Source organism: Trichomycterus rosablanca, unplaced genomic scaffold (genome assembly GCF_030014385.1).
Source record: "Trichomycterus rosablanca isolate fTriRos1 unplaced genomic scaffold, fTriRos1.hap1 scaffold_305, whole genome shotgun sequence".
In the NCBI taxonomy this organism is placed as follows: Eukaryota; Metazoa; Chordata; class Actinopteri; order Siluriformes; family Trichomycteridae; genus Trichomycterus; species Trichomycterus rosablanca.
Genome location: NW_026947133.1, coordinates 1 through 27,800, shown reverse-complemented (window position 1 = coordinate 27,800; position 27,800 = coordinate 1). Strand labels below are relative to the sequence as shown.

Below are 27,800 nucleotides of genomic sequence, written 5' to 3'. Positions count from 1 at the left end.
ACGAAAAAGGCATCCATTAAGCAATAAAAAAGTACCGCAAGGGAAAGCTGAAAGAGAAATGAAATAAACCATTAAAGCCTAACAAAGCAGAGTCTAACCCTCGTACCTTTTGCATCATGATTTAGCTAGTCATTCTGAGCAAAGCGCACTTTAGTTCAGACCCCCGAAACTAAGTGAGCTACCCCGAGATAGCCTGTTTTTCAGGGCCAACCCGTCTCTGTGGCAAAAGAGTGGGAAGATCCCCGGGTAGCGGTGACAGACCTACCGAACTTAGTTATAGCTGGTTGCCTGAGAAATGGATAGAAGTTCAGCCTCGCACTCCTCAAATCATATTAAGTTTTACTAAATTAAGAATTAGAGAAAAATGTGAGAGTTAGTCAAGGGGGGTACAGCCCCCTTGAAACCGGACACAACCTTACCAGGAGGTTAAAGATCAAACTAAACAAGATTATCGCTTAAGTGGGCCTAAAAGCAGCCACCTAAACAGAAAGCGTTAAAGCTCGGGCGAACCAAAATCTATTATACAGACATATTATCTTAAACCCCTAAAATTATCAGGCCTTTCCATGCCAACATGGAAGTGATACTGCTAAAATGAGTAATAAGAAGGAATCACCTTCTCCAGACCCCAAGTGTAAACTAGATCGGACCAACCACTAGTTATTAACGAACCCAATCCAAGAGGGTATTGTGACCAAAAAAATTATCAAGAAAACCTCACAAACCACAATCGTTAACCCCACACTGGAGGGCTTTACAAGGAAAGACTAAAAGAAGAGGAAGGAACTCGGCAAACACAAGCCTCGCCTGTTTACCAAAAACATCGCCTCCCGCAAAAACCACAATGTATAGGAGGTCTTGCCTGCCCAGTGACTACAAGTTAAACGGCCGCGGTATTTTGACCGTGCAAAGGTAGCGCAATCACTTGTCTTTTAAATGAAGACCTGTATGAATGGTGGAACGAGGGCTTAACTGTCTCCCCCTTCAAGTCAATGAAATTGATCTCCCCGTGCAGAAGCGGGCATAATAATACAAGACGAGAAGACCCTTTGGAGCTTGAGATGCAAGACCAACTATGTCAAGAGACCTTAAAAGAATTAAACTAAATAGTAACTGGCCCTCATCTTCGGTTGGGGCGACCACGGGAGACAACAAAGCTCCCACGCAGACTGGGGAAACCCCTAAAACTAAGAGAGACATCTCTAAGTCGCAGAATATCTGACTAAAAAGATCCGGCTTCCTGCCGATCAACGGACCAAGTTACCCTAGGGATAACAGCGCAATCCCCTTCCAGAGTCCATATCGACAAGGGGGTTTACGACCTCGATGTTGGATCAGGACATCCTAATGGTGCAGCCGCTATTAAGGGTTCGTTTGTTCAACGATTAAAGTCCTACGTGATCTGAGTTCAGACCGGAGCAATCCAGGTCAGTTTCTATCTGTAATGCCATTCTTCCTAGTACGAAAGGACCGGAAAAATAAGGCCCATGTTTTAAACACGCCCTATCCCCATCTAATGAAATCAACTAAACTAGACAAAAGGAGAGCACAACCTAAAAATTCAAGATAAGAATTTACTAAGGTGGCAGAGCCTGGTAAATGCAAAAGGCCTAAGCCCTTTCCCCCGAAGGTTCAAATCCTTCCCTTAGTTATGCTAATCTTATTAACACATGTAATCAACCCACTAGCCTACATCGTCCCCGTCCTACTAGCAGTAGCTTTCCTAACTCTCATCGAACGAAAAGTCCTAGGATATATACAACTACGAAAAGGTCCAAACATTGTAGGACCCTATGGACTTCTACAGCCTATCGCAGATGGAGTTAAACTATTCATTAAAGAACCAATCCGCCCTTCCACCTCTTCCCCCTTTTTATTTTTAGCCACACCAATATTGGCTTTAACCCTTGCTCTTACCCTTTGAGCACCAATGCCAATCCCTTATCCAGTAATTGACCTAAACCTAGGCATCCTATTTATCCTCGCCATCTCCAGCCTTGCTGTTTACTCTATTCTAGGCTCAGGATGAGCATCCAATTCCAAATACGCACTAATTGGAGCCCTACGGGCCGTAGCCCAAACCATCTCATATGAAGTAAGCCTAGGCCTAATCCTACTATCAATCATCGTACTCACAGGAGGCTTCACACTACAAATATTCAACACCACCCAAGAAGCCACCTGACTTCTACTACCAGCCTGGCCACTAGCCGCTATATGATACATCTCCACCCTAGCAGAGACTAACCGAGCCCCTTTTGACCTCACAGAAGGAGAGTCAGAACTAGTTTCAGGCTTTAATGTAGAATATGCTGGAGGGCCTTTCGCACTGTTTTTCCTAGCCGAATATGCCAACATCCTACTAATAAACACTCTTTCAGCCATCTTATTCTTAGGGGCATCCCACATCCCAACAATACCAGAACTGACTTCTACTAACATTATAACAAAAGCTGCCCTTCTATCCATATTATTCCTGTGAGTCCGGGCCTCTTATCCGCGATTCCGATATGACCAGCTTATACATCTCGTATGAAAAAATTTCCTGCCCCTCACACTGGCGCTAATTCTACTACATGTTGCCCTACCAATCGCATTCGCAGGACTCCCCCCTCAACTATAGCACTATAAGGAGCTGTGCCTGAATGCCAAAGGACCACTTTGATAGAGTGACTTATGGAGGCTAAAATCCTCCCGGCTCCTTAGAAAGAAAGGACTCGAACCCATATTCTGGAGATCAAAACTCCAAGTGTTTCCACTACACCACTTTCTAGTAAGATCAGCTAAATTAAGCTTTTGGGCCCATACCCCAAAAATGTAGGTTAAACTCCTTCTCTTACTAATGAACCCTTACATTCTAGCAATCTTCCTTTCAAGTTTAGGCCTTGGCACAACCCTCACCTTTGCCAGCTCCCACTGACTGCTAGCCTGAATAGGACTTGAAATCAATACCCTAGCCATCCTTCCCCTCATAGCCCAACAACATCACCCCCGAGCAGTAGAAGCCACAACCAAATATTTCCTTGCCCAAGCAACCGCAGCAGCAACCATTCTATTTGCAAGCACCACAAATGCCTGAATTATAGGAGAATGAAATATTAACCATCTCTCTCACCCTATCGCAGTTACAATTGTTACAATAGCCCTAGCACTAAAAGTAGGCCTGGCCCCTATACACTTCTGAATACCAGCAGTATTACAAGGACTAGACCTTACGACAGGACTAATCATAGCCACCTGACAAAAACTAGCACCATTCGCACTACTAATCCAAATTGCCCCATTTTCACCCCCAGCTTTACTAACTACCCTAGGCCTATTATCAACCCTTGTAGGAGGATGAGGGGGACTAAACCAAACCCAACTACGAAAAATTTTAGCTTACTCATCAATTGCACACCTAGGATGAATAATTGTTATCCTACAATTTATACCCCAACTCACCCTACTAACACTAGGCATTTACATTGCCATAACAAGCGCAACCTTCCTGACATTCAAATTTATATCAACAACAAAAATCAATACATTAGCATTAGCCTGAACCAAAACGCCAACCATCACAACAACAGCAGCCCTAATTCTCCTATCACTAGGGGGTCTCCCCCCTATGACCGGATTCATACCAAAATGATTGATCCTACAAGAAATGACAAAACAAGGCCTCCCCCTAACCGCAACCATCCTTGCCCTTAGCGCCCTCCTAAGCCTATATTTTTACCTGCGCCTCTGCTATGCAATAACCTTAACAATTTCACCTAATACAAACAATGCCACAACCCCCTGACGCTTGCCAAACACCCAAACAAGCCTTCCCCTAGCTATTCTCACAACTGCAGCCCTCACATTACTTCCCCTCACCCCAGCAACCCAGGCACTAATCCACTAGGGATTTAGGATAACCCAGACCAATAGCCTTCAAAGCTTTAAGCAGGAGTGAAAATCTCCTAATCCATGAATAAGACTTGCAGGACTTTATCCCACATCTTCTGAATGCAACCCAGACACTTTAATTAAGCTAAAGCCTTTCTAGATGAGAAGGCCTCGATCCTACAATATCTTAGTTAACAGCTAAGCGCTCAAACCAGCGAGCATTCATCTATCTTTCCCCGCCGTCTAGGGCAGCAAGGCGGGGAAAGCCCCGGCGGGGAATTAGCCTGCGTCTTTGGATTTGCAATCCAATATGTTATACACCACGGAGCTTTGATAGGAAGAGGACTTGAACCTCTGTTTATGGCGCTACAAACCACCGCCTAACCCTCGGCCATCCTACCTGTGACGATCACACGCTGATTTTTCTCCACTAACCACAAAGACATTGGCACCCTCTACCTTGTGTTTGGTGCCTGAGCCGGTATAGTTGGTACCGCCCTTAGCTTATTAATTCGAGCAGAGTTAAGCCAACCCGGAGCCTTGCTAGGCGACGACCAGATTTATAATGTTATTGTTACCGCACACGCCTTCGTAATAATTTTCTTTATAGTAATACCAATTATGATTGGAGGGTTCGGAAATTGACTAGTTCCTCTTATGATTGGAGCACCAGACATAGCATTCCCCCGAATAAACAACATAAGTTTTTGACTTCTTCCCCCTTCCTTTCTTCTCCTGCTAGCCTCTTCTGGGGTAGAAGCAGGGGCAGGTACAGGATGAACAGTATACCCCCCTCTTGCTGGTAACCTTGCCCACGCGGGGGCCTCTGTTGATTTGACTATCTTCTCCCTACACCTGGCCGGTGTCTCTTCGATCCTAGGGGCAATCAATTTTATTACAACAATTATCAATATGAAACCGCCAGCCATTTCACAGTACCAAACACCCCTATTTGTCTGAGCAGTCCTAATTACAGCCGTTCTGCTACTGCTGGCGCTCCCTGTTTTAGCTGCAGGAATTACAATACTATTAACAGACCGTAATCTAAACACTACCTTCTTTGACCCCGCAGGGGGAGGAGATCCAATTCTATACCAACATCTGTTTTGATTCTTTGGGCATCCAGAAGTTTATATTCTAATTTTACCAGGCTTTGGAATGATCTCCCACATTGTAGCCTACTATGCCGGTAAAAAAGAACCATTCGGCTACATAGGTATAGTATGAGCTATAATGGCTATTGGACTACTAGGCTTTATCGTGTGAGCTCATCACATATTTACAGTAGGAATGGACGTAGACACACGAGCATATTTTACATCCGCCACAATAATTATTGCAATTCCTACCGGAGTAAAAGTCTTTAGTTGACTAGCCACTCTTCACGGCGGATCAATTAAATGAGAAACCCCCCTTCTATGAGCCCTAGGATTTATTTTCCTCTTTACAGTAGGAGGCCTGACAGGGATTGTATTAGCCAATTCTTCCATCGATATTGTTCTGCATGACACCTATTATGTAGTAGCCCACTTCCATTACGTTTTATCAATGGGTGCTGTCTTCGCCATTATAGGAGCCTTCGTACATTGATTTCCCTTATTTACAGGATATACACTACACAGCACCTGAACAAAAATCCATTTTGGAGTAATGTTTGTGGGAGTTAACCTCACCTTCTTCCCACAACACTTCCTAGGATTAGCAGGAATGCCACGACGTTATTCAGACTACCCAGATGCCTACACCCTTTGAAATACCGTCTCCTCAATTGGCTCCCTAATGTCTTTAGTAGCAGTAATTATATTCCTGTTTATCTTATGAGAAGCATTCGCTGCTAAACGAGAAGTATTAGCTGTTGAACTAACCGCCACCAATGTAGAATGACTACATGGATGTCCCCCTCCTTACCACACGTTTGAAGAGCCCGCATTTGTGCAAGTCCAATCAAACTAACGAGAAAGGAAGGAATTGAACCCCCGTAAACTAGTTTCAAGCCAGTCACATAACCACTCTGTCACTTTCTTCTATGAGATGCTAGTAAAACGGAATTACACTGCCTTGTCGAGGCAGAATTGCAGGTTAAAACCCTGCGTATCTTAAGCCTCACGGCTTAATGGCACATCCCTCACAACTAGGATTCCAAGACGCGGCCTCGCCTGTAATAGAAGAACTTCTACATTTCCACGACCATGCTCTAATAATTGTATTCCTAATTAGCACCTTGGTCTTATATATTATTGTTGTAATGGTTTCTACAAAACTTACTAATAAATACATCTTAGACTCCCAAGAAATCGAAATCGTTTGAACAATTCTCCCAGCAGTAATTCTAGTGTTAATTGCACTTCCTTCTCTCCGAATCCTGTACCTAATAGATGAAGTCAACGACCCCCATCTAACAGTAAAAGCCATAGGCCATCAATGATACTGGAGCTACGAATATACAGACTATGAAGATCTAGCCTTCGACTCATATATGGTACCAACCCAAGACCTGGCTCCAGGACAATTTCGCCTGCTCGAAACAGACCATCGCATGGTAATCCCAATAGAATCACCAGTCCGAGTGCTAGTATCAGCCGAAGATGTAATTCACTCTTGAGCCGTCCCTGCCCTAGGCGTTAAGATAGATGCTATCCCAGGACGCCTAAACCAAACAGCCTTTATTGCCTCTCGTCCCGGAGTATTCTACGGACAATGCTCTGAGATCTGTGGAGCCAATCACAGCTTTATGCCAATCGTAGTAGAAGCCGTCCCGCTAGAACACTTTGAAAACTGATCCTCCCTTATGCTTGAAGACGCCTCACTGGGAAGCTAAACTGGGATTAGCGTTAGCCTTTTAAGCTAAAAATTGGTGACTCCCAACCACCCCTAGTGATATGCCACAATTAAATCCAGCCCCTTGATTCGCTATTCTAGTATTCTCATGACTTGTCTTCCTGACAGTAATTCCAAACAAAGTATTAAACCACACCTTCCCAAATGAACTAACAACCATTGATGCCCAAGACCTCAAAACGACAACCTGAAACTGACCATGGCACTAAACCTGTTTGATCAATTTATGAGCCCCTCATACCTAGGTATCCCCCTAATTGCAATCGCACTCACACTTCCATGAATTCTTGTTCCTTCGCCCTCAAAACGATGACAAGACAACCGCCTAGTTACACTACAAAATTGATTTATTAAAACTTTTACACAACAACTACTCACGCCCCTAAATCCCGGAGGACACAAATGAGCCCTTATTTTAACATCCCTAATAATTTTCCTCTTAACCCTTAACATCCTTGGGCTCCTTCCTTATACCTTCACCCCAACAACTCAACTTTCCCTAAACATAGGCCTAGCCGTACCATTCTGACTTGCCACAGTAATTATTGGACTACGAAACCAGCCCACTGCAGCCCTAGGACACCTTCTACCAGAAGGAACCCCCATCCTACTTATCCCTATCCTAATTATTATCGAAACTATCAGCTTATTTATTCGACCTTTGGCCTTAGGAGTACGACTAACAGCTAATCTAACAGCTGGTCATCTATTGATTCAACTTATCTCCACAGCAACCTTTGTACTATTACCAATAACAGCAACAGCAGCCATCTTTACCGCCACTCTTCTAGCCCTTCTTACCCTACTAGAGGTAGCAGTAGCTATAATTCAAGCTTATGTATTTGTTCTACTACTAAGCCTTTACTTACAAGAAAACGTCTAATGGCCCACCAAGCACACGCATATCACATGGTTGACCCAAGTCCATGGCCTCTAACAGGCGCAGTAGCTGCTCTCCTAATGACATCAGGCCTTGCTATCTGATTTCACTTCCACTCAACCACATTAATAACACTAGGTTTAATTCTGCTACTACTCACAATGTATCAATGATGACGGGATATTATCCGAGAAGGAACCTTCCAAGGACATCATACACCTCCGGTCCAAAAAGGCCTACGATACGGAATAATCTTATTTATCACATCTGAAGTCTTCTTCTTTCTTGGATTCTTCTGAGCTTTCTACCACGCCAGCCTTGCCCCAACCCCAGAACTCGGAGGATGCTGACCTCCAACAGGTATTGTTACCTTAGACCCTTTCGAAGTCCCTCTACTTAATACTGCGGTCCTACTAGCATCAGGCGTAACAGTAACCTGGGCCCACCACAGCCTTATAGAAGGAGGACGAAAACAAGCCATCCAATCTCTTACCCTAACCATTCTCCTGGGATTCTACTTCACTGCCCTCCAAGCCATAGAATACTATGAAGCCCCTTTTACAATTGCAGACGGCGTTTATGGCTCAACATTCTTTGTAGCAACAGGTTTCCACGGACTACACGTTATTATTGGCTCTACCTTCCTTGCAGTATGCCTACTCCGACAAATCCTATTCCATTTTACATCAGAACATCACTTTGGATTTGAAGCAGCTGCCTGATACTGACACTTCGTAGACGTCGTGTGACTATTCCTATACGTCTCCATCTACTGATGAGGATCTTATCTTTCTAGTATGAACGTTAGTACGAGTGACTTCCAATCACCTAGTCTTGGTTAAAGCCCAAGGAAAGATAATGAATTTAACCCTATTTATCCTAATCATTACCCTCGCCCTTTCAATAATCCTGGCATTAGTATCATTTTGATTACCCCAAATGAGCCCAGACGCAGAAAAACTATCCCCTTATGAATGCGGGTTTGACCCTTTAGGGTCCGCACGCCTGCCTTTCTCCCTCCGCTTCTTCCTGGTAGCTATCTTATTTCTACTATTTGATCTAGAAATTGCCCTACTACTTCCTCTACCATGAGGCAACCAACTACCTAACCCCCTCGACACATTTATTTGGGCCGCAGCTGTTCTTGTGCTCCTTACCCTTGGACTAATTTATGAATGAATTCAAGGAGGCCTAGAATGAGCTGAATAGGCGGTTAGTCCAAAATAAGACCTTTGATTTCGGCTCAGAAAACCGTGGTTTAAATCCACGACCGCCTTATGACACCCGTACACTTTAGCTTCACCTCAGCATTCATTCTCGGACTTATAGGCCTCGCATTTCACCGCACCCATCTCCTATCCGCACTTCTATGCCTTGAAGGCATAATATTATCACTATTCATTGCCCTCGCCTTATGGGCACTCCAGCTAGAATCTACTGCCTTCTCTGCAGCCCCTATGCTTCTTTTAGCCTTTTCAGCCTGTGAAGCCAGCGCAGGTCTAGCCCTCCTAGTTGCCACAGCCCGTACCCACGGAACAGACCGCCTCCAAGCCATAAACCTCTTACAATGCTAAAAGTATTAATCCCTACAATCATGCTTTTTCCTACAATCTGACTAGTCCCATCAAAATGACTATGACCTTCTACAACTGCCCACAGCATGCTCATTGCCCTAATTAGCCTAACTTGGCTAAAATGAAACACAGAAACAGGGTGAACCACCTCCAACCTTTATATAGGAACAGATCCTCTCTCAACCCCTCTGCTCGTCCTGACCTGCTGACTCCTCCCCCTAATAATTTTAGCCAGCCAAAACCATGTAACTCCTGAGCCAATAAGCCGCCAACGAATATATATTACCCTTTTAACCTCTCTTCAAACCTTCTTAATCATAGCATTTGGGGCCACCGAAATCATTATATTTTACATCATATTTGAAGCAACCCTTATCCCAACCCTAATAATTATTACTCGATGAGGAAATCAGACCGAACGCCTAAATGCAGGCACATATTTCTTGTTTTATACCCTGGCGGGGTCTCTCCCCCTGCTCGTAGCTCTGCTCCTCCTTCATCACAACACAGGAACATTGTCCATACTAATTCTACAATATACACAACCACTGACCCTTATCTCTTGAGGAGATAAAATCTGATGAGCAGGGTGCCTAATCGCATTTCTAGTAAAAATACCACTATATGGCGTACATCTTTGACTACCGAAAGCGCATGTAGAAGCCCCTGTAGCAGGGTCTATAGTACTAGCTGCAATCTTACTAAAACTTGGCGGCTACGGAATAATACGAATAATAATTATATTAGACCCCCTTTCTAAAGAAATAGCATACCCGTTCATCATCCTCGCACTCTGAGGTATTATCATAACAGGATCTATCTGCTTACGACAGACAGACCTAAAATCCCTCATTGCATACTCATCCGTTAGCCACATAGGCCTGGTTGCAGGAGGAATCCTTATCCAAACCCCATGAGGCTTTACCGGAGCAATTATCCTAATAATCGCCCACGGCCTGGTTTCCTCCGCACTATTCTGCCTTGCAAATACAGCCTATGAACGAACCCACAGCCGAACAATAGTATTAGCCCGAGGCCTCCAAATAATTTTTCCCTTGACCGCTGTCTGATGATTTATTGCTAACCTCGCAAATCTAGCATTACCCCCTCTACCAAATTTAATAGGAGAGCTCATCATTATTACAGCCATATTTAACTGATCCCCATGAACCCTAGCTATAACAGGAGCCGGGACATTAATTACCGCCGCTTACTCCCTTTACCTTTTTCTTATAACACAACGAGGCCCCCTGCCCACACACATTACAAATCTACAACCATTCCACACCCGAGAGCACCTGCTAATGATCCTTCATCTCCTACCAGTTATCCTTCTCATCACAAAGCCTGAATTAATATGAGGATGATGATACTGTAGATATAGTTTCAACAAAAACATTAGATTGTGGTTCTAAAAATAGAGGTTAAAACCCCCTTATCCACCGAGAGAGGCCAGAAGCAATGAGGACTGCTAATCCCCATCCCCGTGGTTAAACTCCATGGCTCACTCACGCTTCTAAAGGATAACAGCTCATCCATTGGTCTTAGGAACCAAAAACTCTTGGTGCAAATCCAAGTAGCAGCTATGACAAGCCTGGTAATAACATCTACCCTAATACTTATACTAGTAATTCTCATCTCCCCTTTACTAATGACACTAAACCCCAAACCACAAAAACCAGAATGAGCTCTAATACACGTCAAAATAGCCGTAAGCACCGCATTCTTTATTAGTTTAGTGCCACTCATAATCTTTCTAGACCAAGGTGCAGAAAGCATTATCACCAATTGAAATTGAATAAACATTATAACCTTCGACATTAACATTAGCTTTAAATTTGACCACTACTCCCTAATCTTCACCCCCATTGCCCTATTCGTAACCTGGTCAATTTTAGATTTCGCATCCTGATACATACACTCCGACCCAAATATAAACCGATTCTTTAAATATTTACTACTATTCCTAGTAACCATAATTATCCTAGTAACTGCTAACAACCTATTCCAACTATTCATTGGTTGAGAAGGCGTAGGCATCATATCATTCCTGCTAATCGGATGATGATACGGCCGAGCCGACGCTAACACAGCTGCCCTCCAAGCTGTGCTTTATAACCGAGTGGGAGATATTGGGTTAGTCCTATCAATTGCCTGAATTGCAATAAACCTCAACTCCTGAGAAATTTCACAAATCTTCCTATCCTCCAAAGATTTTGACATAACTCTCCCACTCATCGGCCTAATTGTGGCGGCTACGGGCAAATCAGCCCAATTTGGCCTCCACCCGTGACTCCCCTCAGCCATAGAAGGCCCAACTCCTGTGTCCGCCCTACTGCATTCAAGCACAATAGTCGTTGCCGGTATTTTTTTACTCATTCGACTCCACCCCTTAATAGAAAATAACCAACTGGCCTTAACCATCTGCCTATGCCTAGGAGCCCTCACCACCTTATTTACCGCCACCTGTGCCCTAACCCAAAATGATATCAAAAAAATCGTAGCTTTCTCAACATCCAGCCAACTAGGCCTAATAATAGTAACCATTGGATTAAATCAACCTCAACTGGCCTTCCTACATATTTGTACACACGCCTTTTTCAAAGCCATATTATTCCTCTGCTCAGGGTCAATTATTCACAGCCTAAATGATGAACAAGACATCCGAAAAATAGGCGGACTCCATAAATTAATGCCTTTCACTTCTACCTGCCTAACCATTGGAAGCCTCGCTCTTACAGGTACCCCCTTCCTAACAGGCTTCTTCTCAAAAGATGCTATCATTGAAGCCCTAAATATCTCCTACCTAAACGCCTGAGCCCTCACCTTAACATTAATCGCCACCTCCTTCACCGCCGTATACAGTTTCCGAGTAATCTTCTTCGTAACCATGGGCACCCCACGATTCGCATCACTATCCCCAATCAACGAAAACAACCCCGCAGTCATCAAACCCATTAAACGACTAGCCTGAGGAAGTATTATCGCAGGGTTAATCCTGACATTAAACTTCCTTCCCTCAAAAACACCAATCATAACGATACCCCCTGCCCTAAAACTTGCCGCTCTAACAGTAACCATCCTAGGAGTCTTAACCGCTATAGCCTTAACAAGCACAACCTCAAAACAATTTAAAATTATCCCAACCCTTGCACTTCACAACTTTTCTAATATGTTAGGATATTTTACTTCAATTGTCCACCGCATCACCCCAAAACTCAACTTATCACTAGGAAAACAAGCCATAAAATTAGACCGTCAATGACTGGAACTTGGCCCCAAAGGAATAACCCCAATCCATCACACACTATCATCCATGTTAGATAGCATTGACATCAACATTATCAAAATTTACCTAACAATCTACCTACTTACCACAGCCGTCATTATCACCATTCTGGCCGCACTTTAAACTGCTCGAAGTGCCCCTCGACCCAGCCCACGAGTAAGCTCTAATACCACAAATAAGCTCAGCAATAAAACCCAAGCACATACAACTAATATTCCTCCCCCCAAAGAATATATTAAAGCCACACCACTCATATCTCCCCGCAACATAAAAAACTCCTTAAACTCATCCACAACAACCCAGTAGCCCCCATGTCAGCCCCCACAAGACCATCACACTGCCACCCCTACCCCTACCAAATATGCCAAAACATAACCCTTCACCGAACCCTCCCCCCAAGTCTCCGGAAAAGGCTCAGCGGCCAAAGCTGCTGAATAAGCAAATACAACTAATATTCCTCCCAAATAAATCAAGAACAACAACAAAGACAACAATGAGCCCCCATGACCCACCAACACACCACAACCAACGCCTGCAGCCACCACTAAACCCAAAGCAGCAAAAATTGGAGCAGGATTAGAAGCAACCCCCACCAAACCCACCACTAAACTCAACAGAAACAAATTAAGAAGATAAGACATAATTCCCGCCCGGACTCTAACCGAGACTAATGGCTTGAAAACCCACCGTTGTCCTTCAACTACGAGAACCCAATGGTCACCCGAAAAACCCACCCCCTACTCAAAATTGTTAACAGCACCCTTATTGACCTCCCCGCCCCTTCAAACATTTCCGCATGATGAAATTTTGGCTCCCTTCTCCTTTTATGTTTAATTATACAAATTCTAACAGGACTATTCCTGGCTATACATTATACATCAGACATCTCCACAGCCTTCTCCTCTATTGTACACATCTGCCGCGACGTCAACTACGGATGAGTTATCCGTAATCTACATGCCAATGGAGCATCCTTCTTCTTCATCTGCATCTATCTGCACATCGGCCGAGGCCTTTACTACGGCTCCTATCTATATAAAGAAACATGAAATATTGGGGTAGTACTCCTACTACTAGTAATAATAACTGCCTTCGTAGGCTATGTTCTACCCTGAGGACAAATATCATTCTGAGGGGCCACAGTCATCACAAACCTACTCTCCGCTATCCCATATATTGGAGACATACTAGTACAATGAATCTGAGGGGGTTTCTCCATTGACAACGCAACTCTAACACGCTTCTTTGCATTCCACTTCCTCCTGCCATTTGCAGTTGTAGCCGCCACTGCTCTCCACGCCCTGTTTTTACATGAAACAGGGTCTAACAACCCCCTTGGTATCAACTCCGATACAGATAAAATTACATTCCACCCATACTTCTCATACAAAGACGTGCTAGGATTCGTGATCCTAATTACATTCCTAGCATCTCTAGCACTATTCTCCCCAAACCTTCTAGGAGACCCAGAAAACTTCACCCCTGCTAACCCCTTAGTAACACCACCACATATTAAACCAGAATGATACTTCCTATTTGCCTACGCCATCCTCCGATCAATTCCCAACAAACTAGGGGGAGTTCTAGCACTACTCTTTTCAATCCTAGTACTTATATTAGTCCCCCTTCTACATACATCAAAACAACAAGGATTGACCTTCCGACCCTTAACACAATTCCTATTCTGAACGCTAGTAGCAGACGTAATGATCCTAACATGAATTGGGGGAATACCTGTAGAACACCCATTCATTATTATTGGTCAAATTGCCTCCATCCTATACTTTGCCCTATTTTTATTCTTTAACCCATTAGCAGGTTGATTAGAAAACAAACTACTTAACTGAAATTGCCCTAGTAGCTTAGTGCTAAAGCACCGGTCTTGTAATCCGGAAATCGAAGGTTCAAATCCTCCCTAGCGCCCAGAAAAAAGAGATTTTAACTCCTACCCCTAACTCCCAAAGCTAGGATTCTAAATAAACTATTTTCTGTATGTATAATATTACATTATGGTATGATACATACTATGCATAATATTACATTATGGTATGATACATACTATGCATAATATTACATTATGGTATGATACATACTATGCATAATATTACATTATGGTATGATACATACTATGCATAATATTACATTATGGTATGATACATACTATGCATAATATTACATTATGGTATGATACATACTATGCATAATATTACATTATGGTATGATACATACTATGCATAATATTACATTATGGTATGATACATACTATGCATAATATTACATTATGGTATGATACATACTATGCATAATATTACATTATGGTATGATACATACTATGCATAATATTACATTATGGTATGATACATACTATGCATAATATTACATTATGGGTTAAATCAAAAATTTAATATTCCAAAGAAATTTAAATTAATCATTCACCTTAAATAATAAAATGAAATGATACTGAAACACATAGTAATGGAACACTCACAGATAAATTTTCTAAACCTGAGAGATTTATTAATCCTTAATTCAAGCTTGTAAACTGTTTCTATGTAAAATTAGCTTCTATAGAAGAACAAAAGTAAATGTAGTAAGAGATCACCATGGAATTTAATTAAATGCATATAGTCCTTGATATGGAAGACAACTATTGTGGGGGTTGTACAGAGTGAATTATTACTGGCATCTGGTTCCTATTTCAGGGCCATATATTGGATCATTCCCTTAAATTTGTATCGTAAACGGCATATGATTAATGGTGTATACCTGAATAAACCATGAACCCCCCATGCCAAGGCGTTCTTTCCAAAAGTGCATGGGGCCTTTTTTTTTTAGGTCACTTTCATTAGGCATATCCAAGTGTATGAGAATGTTAATTATTAAGATGGAACACTCAATTTTGAAATAAATAGAATAAATGTAATACTCTAATGACATACCTGAAGAAATTACAATAATTTATATCAAGTACATAAAGATATTATTACTATCCCATACTATCTAAGATTACCCCCTCTTTCGGTTTTTGCTCGACAAACCCCCCTACCCCCCTACGCCGAGAGAACCTTAATATTCCTGTCAAACCCCAAAACCAGGTAAGACTCGATCAGCGCAATCAACAAGTGGGTGTGTGTGTTGTCATATATATTGTTATCAAATCACACTATATAGCTAGTGTAGCTTAAACAAAGCATAACACTGAAGATGTTAAGATGAACCCTAGAAAGTTCCACAGGCACAAAGGTTTGGTCCTGACTTTACTATCAGCTTTAGCCCAACTTATACATGCAAGTATCCGCGCCCCTGTGAGAATGCCCTCAATCCCCCGCCCGGGGACGAGGAGCAGGCATCAGGCACGAAATACCAGCCCAAGACGCCTTGCTATGCCACACCCCCAAGGGAATTCAGCAGTAATAGACATTAAGCCATAAGTGAAAACTTGACTTAGTCAGGGTTAAAAGGGTCGGTAAAATTCGTGCCAGCCACCGCGGTTATACGAAAGACCCTAGTTGATATACACGGCGTAAGGGGTGGTTAGGGAATAAATTAAAATAAAGCCAAAGACCTCCTAAGCCGTCATACGCATTCTGGAGGCACGAAGCCCCAACACGAAAGTAGCTTTACCTGAATCTTACCTGACCCCACGAAAGCTAAGAAACAAACTGGGATTAGATACCCCACTATGCTTAGCCCTAAACCTAGATATTACTTTACAAAAATATCCGCCAGGGTACTACGAGCACAGCTTAAAACCCAAAGGACTTGGCGGTGCCTCAGATCCACCTAGAGGAGCCTGTTCTAGAACCGATAACCCCCGTTAAACCTTACCATCCCTTGTTTAACCCGCCTATATACCGCCGTCGTCAGCTTACCCTGTGAAGGATAAACAGTAAGCAAAATGGGCAAACCCCAAAACGTCAGGTCGAGGTGTAGCGTACGAGATGGAAAGAAATGGGCTACATTTTCTAACACAGAATACTACGAACGGCGCCTTGAAACAAGCGCCCGAAGGCGGATTTAGCAGTAAAAAGCAAGCAGAGTGTCCTTTTGAATTAGGCTCTGAGGCGCGCACACACCGCCCGTCACTCTCCCCTCCAACTAATCACAACACCATTCCTAATAACCAATACTAAAACACGGGGAGGCAAGTCGTAACATGGTAAGTGTACCGGAAGGTGCACTTGGAATAACCAGGACGTGGCTGAGATAGTTAAGCATCTCCCTTACACCGAGAAGACATCCATGCAAGTTGGATCGTCCTGAGCTAAACAGCTAGCTTAAACAGTTAAACTGCCCTACCAACATTAACAAGTTTCAAAAACCCCATACAGCACAACTAAAACATTCTCCCGCCCTAGTACGAGTGACGAAAAAGGCATCCATTAAGCAATAAAAAAGTACCGCAAGGGAAAGCTGAAAGAGAAATGAAATAAACCATTAAAGCCTAACAAAGCAGAGTCTAACCCTCGTACCTTTTGCATCATGATTTAGCTAGTCATTCTGAGCAAAGCGCACTTTAGTTCAGACCCCCGAAACTAAGTGAGCTACCCCGAGATAGCCTGTTTTTCAGGGCCAACCCGTCTCTGTGGCAAAAGAGTGGGAAGATCCCCGGGTAGCGGTGACAGACCTACCGAACTTAGTTATAGCTGGTTGCCTGAGAAATGGATAGAAGTTCAGCCTCGCACTCCTCAAATCATATTAAGTTTTACTAAATTAAGAATTAGAGAAAAATGTGAGAGTTAGTCAAGGGGGGTACAGCCCCCTTGAAACCGGACACAACCTTACCAGGAGGTTAAAGATCAAACTAAACAAGATTATCGCTTAAGTGGGCCTAAAAGCAGCCACCTAAACAGAAAGCGTTAAAGCTCGGGCGAACCAAAATCTATTATACAGACATATTATCTTAAACCCCTAAAATTATCAGGCCTTTCCATGCCAACATGGAAGTGATACTGCTAAAATGAGTAATAAGAAGGAATCACCTTCTCCAGACCCCAAGTGTAAACTAGATCGGACCAACCACTAGTTATTAACGAACCCAATCCAAGAGGGTATTGTGACCAAAAAAATTATCAAGAAAACCTCACAAACCACAATCGTTAACCCCACACTGGAGGGCTTTACAAGGAAAGACTAAAAGAAGAGGAAGGAACTCGGCAAACACAAGCCTCGCCTGTTTACCAAAAACATCGCCTCCCGCAAAAACCACAATGTATAGGAGGTCTTGCCTGCCCAGTGACTACAAGTTAAACGGCCGCGGTATTTTGACCGTGCAAAGGTAGCGCAATCACTTGTCTTTTAAATGAAGACCTGTATGAATGGTGGAACGAGGGCTTAACTGTCTCCCCCTTCAAGTCAATGAAATTGATCTCCCCGTGCAGAAGCGGGCATAATAATACAAGACGAGAAGACCCTTTGGAGCTTGAGATGCAAGACCAACTATGTCAAGAGACCTTAAAAGAATTAAACTAAATAGTAACTGGCCCTCATCTTCGGTTGGGGCGACCACGGGAGACAACAAAGCTCCCACGCAGACTGGGGAAACCCCTAAAACTAAGAGAGACATCTCTAAGTCGCAGAATATCTGACTAAAAAGATCCGGCTTCCTGCCGATCAACGGACCAAGTTACCCTAGGGATAACAGCGCAATCCCCTTCCAGAGTCCATATCGACAAGGGGGTTTACGACCTCGATGTTGGATCAGGACATCCTAATGGTGCAGCCGCTATTAAGGGTTCGTTTGTTCAACGATTAAAGTCCTACGTGATCTGAGTTCAGACCGGAGCAATCCAGGTCAGTTTCTATCTGTAATGCCATTCTTCCTAGTACGAAAGGACCGGAAAAATAAGGCCCATGTTTTAAACACGCCCTATCCCCATCTAATGAAATCAACTAAACTAGACAAAAGGAGAGCACAACCTAAAAATTCAAGATAAGAATTTACTAAGGTGGCAGAGCCTGGTAAATGCAAAAGGCCTAAGCCCTTTCCCCCGAAGGTTCAAATCCTTCCCTTAGTTATGCTAATCTTATTAACACATGTAATCAACCCACTAGCCTACATCGTCCCCGTCCTACTAGCAGTAGCTTTCCTAACTCTCATCGAACGAAAAGTCCTAGGATATATACAACTACGAAAAGGTCCAAACATTGTAGGACCCTATGGACTTCTACAGCCTATCGCAGATGGAGTTAAACTATTCATTAAAGAACCAATCCGCCCTTCCACCTCTTCCCCCTTTTTATTTTTAGCCACACCAATATTGGCTTTAACCCTTGCTCTTACCCTTTGAGCACCAATGCCAATCCCTTATCCAGTAATTGACCTAAACCTAGGCATCCTATTTATCCTCGCCATCTCCAGCCTTGCTGTTTACTCTATTCTAGGCTCAGGATGAGCATCCAATTCCAAATACGCACTAATTGGAGCCCTACGGGCCGTAGCCCAAACCATCTCATATGAAGTAAGCCTAGGCCTAATCCTACTATCAATCATCGTACTCACAGGAGGCTTCACACTACAAATATTCAACACCACCCAAGAAGCCACCTGACTTCTACTACCAGCCTGGCCACTAGCCGCTATATGATACATCTCCACCCTAGCAGAGACTAACCGAGCCCCTTTTGACCTCACAGAAGGAGAGTCAGAACTAGTTTCAGGCTTTAATGTAGAATATGCTGGAGGGCCTTTCGCACTGTTTTTCCTAGCCGAATATGCCAACATCCTACTAATAAACACTCTTTCAGCCATCTTATTCTTAGGGGCATCCCACATCCCAACAATACCAGAACTGACTTCTACTAACATTATAACAAAAGCTGCCCTTCTATCCATATTATTCCTGTGAGTCCGGGCCTCTTATCCGCGATTCCGATATGACCAGCTTATACATCTCGTATGAAAAAATTTCCTGCCCCTCACACTGGCGCTAATTCTACTACATGTTGCCCTACCAATCGCATTCGCAGGACTCCCCCCTCAACTATAGCACTATAAGGAGCTGTGCCTGAATGCCAAAGGACCACTTTGATAGAGTGACTTATGGAGGCTAAAATCCTCCCGGCTCCTTAGAAAGAAAGGACTCGAACCCATATTCTGGAGATCAAAACTCCAAGTGTTTCCACTACACCACTTTCTAGTAAGATCAGCTAAATTAAGCTTTTGGGCCCATACCCCAAAAATGTAGGTTAAACTCCTTCTCTTACTAATGAACCCTTACATTCTAGCAATCTTCCTTTCAAGTTTAGGCCTTGGCACAACCCTCACCTTTGCCAGCTCCCACTGACTGCTAGCCTGAATAGGACTTGAAATCAATACCCTAGCCATCCTTCCCCTCATAGCCCAACAACATCACCCCCGAGCAGTAGAAGCCACAACCAAATATTTCCTTGCCCAAGCAACCGCAGCAGCAACCATTCTATTTGCAAGCACCACAAATGCCTGAATTATAGGAGAATGAAATATTAACCATCTCTCTCACCCTATCGCAGTTACAATTGTTACAATAGCCCTAGCACTAAAAGTAGGCCTGGCCCCTATACACTTCTGAATACCAGCAGTATTACAAGGACTAGACCTTACGACAGGACTAATCATAGCCACCTGACAAAAACTAGCACCATTCGCACTACTAATCCAAATTGCCCCATTTTCACCCCCAGCTTTACTAACTACCCTAGGCCTATTATCAACCCTTGTAGGAGGATGAGGGGGACTAAACCAAACCCAACTACGAAAAATTTTAGCTTACTCATCAATTGCACACCTAGGATGAATAATTGTTATCCTACAATTTATACCCCAACTCACCCTACTAACACTAGGCATTTACATTGCCATAACAAGCGCAACCTTCCTGACATTCAAATTTATATCAACAACAAAAATCAATACATTAGCATTAGCCTGAACCAAAACGCCAACCATCACAACAACAGCAGCCCTAATTCTCCTATCACTAGGGGGTCTCCCCCCTATGACCGGATTCATACCAAAATGATTGATCCTACAAGAAATGACAAAACAAGGCCTCCCCCTAACCGCAACCATCCTTGCCCTTAGCGCCCTCCTAAGCCTATATTTTTACCTGCGCCTCTGCTATGCAATAACCTTAACAATTTCACCTAATACAAACAATGCCACAACCCCCTGACGCTTGCCAAACACCCAAACAAGCCTTCCCCTAGCTATTCTCACAACTGCAGCCCTCACATTACTTCCCCTCACCCCAGCAACCCAGGCACTAATCCACTAGGGATTTAGGATAACCCAGACCAATAGCCTTCAAAGCTTTAAGCAGGAGTGAAAATCTCCTAATCCATGAATAAGACTTGCAGGACTTTATCCCACATCTTCTGAATGCAACCCAGACACTTTAATTAAGCTAAAGCCTTTCTAGATGAGAAGGCCTCGATCCTACAATATCTTAGTTAACAGCTAAGCGCTCAAACCAGCGAGCATTCATCTATCTTTCCCCGCCGTCTAGGGCAGCAAGGCGGGGAAAGCCCCGGCGGGGAATTAGCCTGCGTCTTTGGATTTGCAATCCAATATGTTATACACCACGGAGCTTTGATAGGAAGAGGACTTGAACCTCTGTTTATGGCGCTACAAACCACCGCCTAACCCTCGGCCATCCTACCTGTGACGATCACACGCTGATTTTTCTCCACTAACCACAAAGACATTGGCACCCTCTACCTTGTGTTTGGTGCCTGAGCCGGTATAGTTGGTACCGCCCTTAGCTTATTAATTCGAGCAGAGTTAAGCCAACCCGGAGCCTTGCTAGGCGACGACCAGATTTATAATGTTATTGTTACCGCACACGCCTTCGTAATAATTTTCTTTATAGTAATACCAATTATGATTGGAGGGTTCGGAAATTGACTAGTTCCTCTTATGATTGGAGCACCAGACATAGCATTCCCCCGAATAAACAACATAAGTTTTTGACTTCTTCCCCCTTCCTTTCTTCTCCTGCTAGCCTCTTCTGGGGTAGAAGCAGGGGCAGGTACAGGATGAACAGTATACCCCCCTCTTGCTGGTAACCTTGCCCACGCGGGGGCCTCTGTTGATTTGACTATCTTCTCCCTACACCTGGCCGGTGTCTCTTCGATCCTAGGGGCAATCAATTTTATTACAACAATTATCAATATGAAACCGCCAGCCATTTCACAGTACCAAACACCCCTATTTGTCTGAGCAGTCCTAATTACAGCCGTTCTGCTACTGCTGGCGCTCCCTGTTTTAGCTGCAGGAATTACAATACTATTAACAGACCGTAATCTAAACACTACCTTCTTTGACCCCGCAGGGGGAGGAGATCCAATTCTATACCAACATCTGTTTTGATTCTTTGGGCATCCAGAAGTTTATATTCTAATTTTACCAGGCTTTGGAATGATCTCCCACATTGTAGCCTACTATGCCGGTAAAAAAGAACCATTCGGCTACATAGGTATAGTATGAGCTATAATGGCTATTGGACTACTAGGCTTTATCGTGTGAGCTCATCACATATTTACAGTAGGAATGGACGTAGACACACGAGCATATTTTACATCCGCCACAATAATTATTGCAATTCCTACCGGAGTAAAAGTCTTTAGTTGACTAGCCACTCTTCACGGCGGATCAATTAAATGAGAAACCCCCCTTCTATGAGCCCTAGGATTTATTTTCCTCTTTACAGTAGGAGGCCTGACAGGGATTGTATTAGCCAATTCTTCCATCGATATTGTTCTGCATGACACCTATTATGTAGTAGCCCACTTCCATTACGTTTTATCAATGGGTGCTGTCTTCGCCATTATAGGAGCCTTCGTACATTGATTTCCCTTATTTACAGGATATACACTACACAGCACCTGAACAAAAATCCATTTTGGAGTAATGTTTGTGGGAGTTAACCTCACCTTCTTCCCACAACACTTCCTAGGATTAGCAGGAATGCCACGACGTTATTCAGACTACCCAGATGCCTACACCCTTTGAAATACCGTCTCCTCAATTGGCTCCCTAATGTCTTTAGTAGCAGTAATTATATTCCTGTTTATCTTATGAGAAGCATTCGCTGCTAAACGAGAAGTATTAGCTGTTGAACTAACCGCCACCAATGTAGAATGACTACATGGATGTCCCCCTCCTTACCACACGTTTGAAGAGCCCGCATTTGTGCAAGTCCAATCAAACTAACGAGAAAGGAAGGAATTGAACCCCCGTAAACTAGTTTCAAGCCAGTCACATAACCACTCTGTCACTTTCTTCTATGAGATGCTAGTAAAACGGAATTACACTGCCTTGTCGAGGCAGAATTGCAGGTTAAAACCCTGCGTATCTTAAGCCTCACGGCTTAATGGCACATCCCTCACAACTAGGATTCCAAGACGCGGCCTCGCCTGTAATAGAAGAACTTCTACATTTCCACGACCATGCTCTAATAATTGTATTCCTAATTAGCACCTTGGTCTTATATATTATTGTTGTAATGGTTTCTACAAAACTTACTAATAAATACATCTTAGACTCCCAAGAAATCGAAATCGTTTGAACAATTCTCCCAGCAGTAATTCTAGTGTTAATTGCACTTCCTTCTCTCCGAATCCTGTACCTAATAGATGAAGTCAACGACCCCCATCTAACAGTAAAAGCCATAGGCCATCAATGATACTGGAGCTACGAATATACAGACTATGAAGATCTAGCCTTCGACTCATATATGGTACCAACCCAAGACCTGGCTCCAGGACAATTTCGCCTGCTCGAAACAGACCATCGCATGGTAATCCCAATAGAATCACCAGTCCGAGTGCTAGTATCAGCCGAAGATGTAATTCACTCTTGAGCCGTCCCTGCCCTAGGCGTTAAGATAGATGCTATCCCAGGACGCCTAAACCAAACAGCCTTTATTGCCTCTCGTCCCGGAGTATTCTACGGACAATGCTCTGAGATCTGTGGAGCCAATCACAGCTTTATGCCAATCGTAGTAGAAGCCGTCCCGCTAGAACACTTTGAAAACTGATCCTCCCTTATGCTTGAAGACGCCTCACTGGGAAGCTAAACTGGGATTAGCGTTAGCCTTTTAAGCTAAAAATTGGTGACTCCCAACCACCCCTAGTGATATGCCACAATTAAATCCAGCCCCTTGATTCGCTATTCTAGTATTCTCATGACTTGTCTTCCTGACAGTAATTCCAAACAAAGTATTAAACCACACCTTCCCAAATGAACTAACAACCATTGATGCCCAAGACCTCAAAACGACAACCTGAAACTGACCATGGCACTAAACCTGTTTGATCAATTTATGAGCCCCTCATACCTAGGTATCCCCCTAATTGCAATCGCACTCACACTTCCATGAATTCTTGTTCCTTCGCCCTCAAAACGATGACAAGACAACCGCCTAGTTACACTACAAAATTGATTTATTAAAACTTTTACACAACAACTACTCACGCCCCTAAATCCCGGAGGACACAAATGAGCCCTTATTTTAACATCCCTAATAATTTTCCTCTTAACCCTTAACATCCTTGGGCTCCTTCCTTATACCTTCACCCCAACAACTCAACTTTCCCTAAACATAGGCCTAGCCGTACCATTCTGACTTGCCACAGTAATTATTGGACTACGAAACCAGCCCACTGCAGCCCTAGGACACCTTCTACCAGAAGGAACCCCCATCCTACTTATCCCTATCCTAATTATTATCGAAACTATCAGCTTATTTATTCGACCTTTGGCCTTAGGAGTACGACTAACAGCTAATCTAACAGCTGGTCATCTATTGATTCAACTTATCTCCACAGCAACCTTTGTACTATTACCAATAACAGCAACAGCAGCCATCTTTACCGCCACTCTTCTAGCCCTTCTTACCCTACTAGAGGTAGCAGTAGCTATAATTCAAGCTTATGTATTTGTTCTACTACTAAGCCTTTACTTACAAGAAAACGTCTAATGGCCCACCAAGCACACGCATATCACATGGTTGACCCAAGTCCATGGCCTCTAACAGGCGCAGTAGCTGCTCTCCTAATGACATCAGGCCTTGCTATCTGATTTCACTTCCACTCAACCACATTAATAACACTAGGTTTAATTCTGCTACTACTCACAATGTATCAATGATGACGGGATATTATCCGAGAAGGAACCTTCCAAGGACATCATACACCTCCGGTCCAAAAAGGCCTACGATACGGAATAATCTTATTTATCACATCTGAAGTCTTCTTCTTTCTTGGATTCTTCTGAGCTTTCTACCACGCCAGCCTTGCCCCAACCCCAGAACTCGGAGGATGCTGACCTCCAACAGGTATTGTTACCTTAGACCCTTTCGAAGTCCCTCTACTTAATACTGCGGTCCTACTAGCATCAGGCGTAACAGTAACCTGGGCCCACCACAGCCTTATAGAAGGAGGACGAAAACAAGCCATCCAATCTCTTACCCTAACCATTCTCCTGGGATTCTACTTCACTGCCCTCCAAGCCATAGAATACTATGAAGCCCCTTTTACAATTGCAGACGGCGTTTATGGCTCAACATTCTTTGTAGCAACAGGTTTCCACGGACTACACGTTATTATTGGCTCTACCTTCCTTGCAGTATGCCTACTCCGACAAATCCTATTCCATTTTACATCAGAACATCACTTTGGATTTGAAGCAGCTGCCTGATACTGACACTTCGTAGACGTCGTGTGACTATTCCTATACGTCTCCATCTACTGATGAGGATCTTATCTTTCTAGTATGAACGTTAGTACGAGTGACTTCCAATCACCTAGTCTTGGTTAAAGCCCAAGGAAAGATAATGAATTTAACCCTATTTATCCTAATCATTACCCTCGCCCTTTCAATAATCCTGGCATTAGTATCATTTTGATTACCCCAAATGAGCCCAGACGCAGAAAAACTATCCCCTTATGAATGCGGGTTTGACCCTTTAGGGTCCGCACGCCTGCCTTTCTCCCTCCGCTTCTTCCTGGTAGCTATCTTATTTCTACTATTTGATCTAGAAATTGCCCTACTACTTCCTCTACCATGAGGCAACCAACTACCTAACCCCCTCGACACATTTATTTGGGCCGCAGCTGTTCTTGTGCTCCTTACCCTTGGACTAATTTATGAATGAATTCAAGGAGGCCTAGAATGAGCTGAATAGGCGGTTAGTCCAAAATAAGACCTTTGATTTCGGCTCAGAAAACCGTGGTTTAAATCCACGACCGCCTTATGACACCCGTACACTTTAGCTTCACCTCAGCATTCATTCTCGGACTTATAGGCCTCGCATTTCACCGCACCCATCTCCTATCCGCACTTCTATGCCTTGAAGGCATAATATTATCACTATTCATTGCCCTCGCCTTATGGGCACTCCAGCTAGAATCTACTGCCTTCTCTGCAGCCCCTATGCTTCTTTTAGCCTTTTCAGCCTGTGAAGCCAGCGCAGGTCTAGCCCTCCTAGTTGCCACAGCCCGTACCCACGGAACAGACCGCCTCCAAGCCATAAACCTCTTACAATGCTAAAAGTATTAATCCCTACAATCATGCTTTTTCCTACAATCTGACTAGTCCCATCAAAATGACTATGACCTTCTACAACTGCCCACAGCATGCTCATTGCCCTAATTAGCCTAACTTGGCTAAAATGAAACACAGAAACAGGGTGAACCACCTCCAACCTTTATATAGGAACAGATCCTCTCTCAACCCCTCTGCTCGTCCTGACCTGCTGACTCCTCCCCCTAATAATTTTAGCCAGCCAAAACCATGTAACTCCTGAGCCAATAAGCCGCCAACGAATATATATTACCCTTTTAACCTCTCTTCAAACCTTCTTAATCATAGCATTTGGGGCCACCGAAATCATTATATTTTACATCATATTTGAAGCAACCCTTATCCCAACCCTAATAATTATTACTCGATGAGGAAATCAGACCGAACGCCTAAATGCAGGCACATATTTCTTGTTTTATACCCTGGCGGGGTCTCTCCCCCTGCTCGTAGCTCTGCTCCTCCTTCATCACAACACAGGAACATTGTCCATACTAATTCTACAATATACACAACCACTGACCCTTATCTCTTGAGGAGATAAAATCTGATGAGCAGGGTGCCTAATCGCATTTCTAGTAAAAATACCACTATATGGCGTACATCTTTGACTACCGAAAGCGCATGTAGAAGCCCCTGTAGCAGGGTCTATAGTACTAGCTGCAATCTTACTAAAACTTGGCGGCTACGGAATAATACGAATAATAATTATATTAGACCCCCTTTCTAAAGAAATAGCATACCCGTTCATCATCCTCGCACTCTGAGGTATTATCATAACAGGATCTATCTGCTTACGACAGACAGACCTAAAATCCCTCATTGCATACTCATCCGTTAGCCACATAGGCCTGGTTGCAGGAGGAATCCTTATCCAAACCCCATGAGGCTTTACCGGAGCAATTATCCTAATAATCGCCCACGGCCTGGTTTCCTCCGCACTATTCTGCCTTGCAAATACAGCCTATGAACGAACCCACAGCCGAACAATAGTATTAGCCCGAGGCCTCCAAATAATTTTTCCCTTGACCGCTGTCTGATGATTTATTGCTAACCTCGCAAATCTAGCATTACCCCCTCTACCAAATTTAATAGGAGAGCTCATCATTATTACAGCCATATTTAACTGATCCCCATGAACCCTAGCTATAACAGGAGCCGGGACATTAATTACCGCCGCTTACTCCCTTTACCTTTTTCTTATAACACAACGAGGCCCCCTGCCCACACACATTACAAATCTACAACCATTCCACACCCGAGAGCACCTGCTAATGATCCTTCATCTCCTACCAGTTATCCTTCTCATCACAAAGCCTGAATTAATATGAGGATGATGATACTGTAGATATAGTTTCAACAAAAACATTAGATTGTGGTTCTAAAAATAGAGGTTAAAACCCCCTTATCCACCGAGAGAGGCCAGAAGCAATGAGGACTGCTAATCCCCATCCCCGTGGTTAAACTCCATGGCTCACTCACGCTTCTAAAGGATAACAGCTCATCCATTGGTCTTAGGAACCAAAAACTCTTGGTGCAAATCCAAGTAGCAGCTATGACAAGCCTGGTAATAACATCTACCCTAATACTTATACTAGTAATTCTCATCTCCCCTTTACTAATGACACTAAACCCCAAACCACAAAAACCAGAATGAGCTCTAATACACGTCAAAATAGCCGTAAGCACCGCATTCTTTATTAGTTTAGTGCCACTCATAATCTTTCTAGACCAAGGTGCAGAAAGCATTATCACCAATTGAAATTGAATAAACATTATAACCTT

At 43.4% G+C, this 27,800-nt stretch overlaps 14 protein-coding genes across 14 annotated transcripts; all 14 read left to right on the top strand.

Moving 5' to 3' along the window:
- The first annotated feature begins 1,636 nt into the window (after positions 1–1,636).
- Positions 1,637–8,378, top strand: LOC134307549 (NADH-ubiquinone oxidoreductase chain 1-like). Its single transcript, XM_062990516.1, is given in 1 exon segment — positions 1,637–8,378. A coding segment is annotated over 1 exon segment (972 nt). The 5' UTR covers positions 1,637–1,651; the 3' UTR covers positions 2,624–8,378.
- LOC134307553 (NADH-ubiquinone oxidoreductase chain 2-like) lies at positions 2,828–8,378 on the top strand. The gene is given in 1 exon segment (XM_062990521.1): positions 2,828–8,378. A coding segment is annotated over 1 exon segment (567 nt). The 5' UTR covers positions 2,828–2,842; the 3' UTR covers positions 3,410–8,378.
- Positions 4,258–8,378, top strand: LOC134307545 (cytochrome c oxidase subunit 1-like; the record flags this gene model as incomplete). Its single annotated transcript, XM_062990513.1, is given in 1 exon segment — positions 4,258–8,378. A coding segment is annotated over 1 exon segment (1,569 nt), but the record flags the coding sequence as incomplete, so codon positions are not given.
- On the top strand, positions 5,969–8,378 carry LOC134307552 (cytochrome c oxidase subunit 2-like). The gene is given in 1 exon segment (XM_062990520.1): positions 5,969–8,378. A coding segment is annotated over 1 exon segment (666 nt). The 5' UTR covers positions 5,969–5,986; the 3' UTR covers positions 6,653–8,378.
- Positions 6,911–8,378, top strand: LOC134307551 (ATP synthase subunit a-like). Its single transcript, XM_062990519.1, is given in 1 exon segment — positions 6,911–8,378. A coding segment is annotated over 1 exon segment (684 nt). The 3' UTR covers positions 7,595–8,378.
- Positions 8,379–8,475: 97 nt separating this feature from the next.
- LOC134307548 (NADH-ubiquinone oxidoreductase chain 4-like) lies at positions 8,476–14,305 on the top strand. Its single transcript, XM_062990515.1, is given in 1 exon segment — positions 8,476–14,305. A coding segment is annotated over 1 exon segment (1,077 nt). The 5' UTR covers positions 8,476–9,158; the 3' UTR covers positions 10,236–14,305.
- On the top strand, positions 10,751–14,305 carry LOC134307547 (NADH-ubiquinone oxidoreductase chain 5-like). Its single transcript, XM_062990514.1, is given in 1 exon segment — positions 10,751–14,305. A coding segment is annotated over 1 exon segment (1,233 nt). The 3' UTR covers positions 11,984–14,305.
- LOC134307550 (cytochrome b-like) lies at positions 13,000–14,305 on the top strand. Its single transcript, XM_062990518.1, is given in 1 exon segment — positions 13,000–14,305. A coding segment is annotated over 1 exon segment (813 nt). The 5' UTR covers positions 13,000–13,167; the 3' UTR covers positions 13,981–14,305.
- Positions 14,306–18,456: 4,151 nt separating this feature from the next.
- LOC134307555 (NADH-ubiquinone oxidoreductase chain 1-like) lies at positions 18,457–25,198 on the top strand. The gene is given in 1 exon segment (XM_062990523.1): positions 18,457–25,198. A coding segment is annotated over 1 exon segment (972 nt). The 5' UTR covers positions 18,457–18,471; the 3' UTR covers positions 19,444–25,198.
- On the top strand, positions 19,648–25,198 carry LOC134307559 (NADH-ubiquinone oxidoreductase chain 2-like). Its single transcript, XM_062990526.1, is given in 1 exon segment — positions 19,648–25,198. A coding segment is annotated over 1 exon segment (567 nt). The 5' UTR covers positions 19,648–19,662; the 3' UTR covers positions 20,230–25,198.
- On the top strand, positions 21,078–25,198 carry LOC134307564 (cytochrome c oxidase subunit 1-like; the record flags this gene model as incomplete). Its single annotated transcript, XM_062990532.1, is given in 1 exon segment — positions 21,078–25,198. A coding segment is annotated over 1 exon segment (1,569 nt), but the record flags the coding sequence as incomplete, so codon positions are not given.
- Positions 22,791–25,198, top strand: LOC134307558 (cytochrome c oxidase subunit 2-like). The gene is given in 1 exon segment (XM_062990525.1): positions 22,791–25,198. A coding segment is annotated over 1 exon segment (666 nt). The 5' UTR covers positions 22,791–22,806; the 3' UTR covers positions 23,473–25,198.
- On the top strand, positions 23,731–25,198 carry LOC134307556 (ATP synthase subunit a-like). Its single transcript, XM_062990524.1, is given in 1 exon segment — positions 23,731–25,198. A coding segment is annotated over 1 exon segment (684 nt). The 3' UTR covers positions 24,415–25,198.
- Positions 25,199–25,303: 105 nt separating this feature from the next.
- LOC134307554 (NADH-ubiquinone oxidoreductase chain 4-like) lies at positions 25,304–27,359 on the top strand. The gene is given in 1 exon segment (XM_062990522.1): positions 25,304–27,359. A coding segment is annotated over 1 exon segment (1,077 nt). The 5' UTR covers positions 25,304–25,978; the 3' UTR covers positions 27,056–27,359.
- Positions 27,360–27,800: the final 441 nt, after the last annotated feature.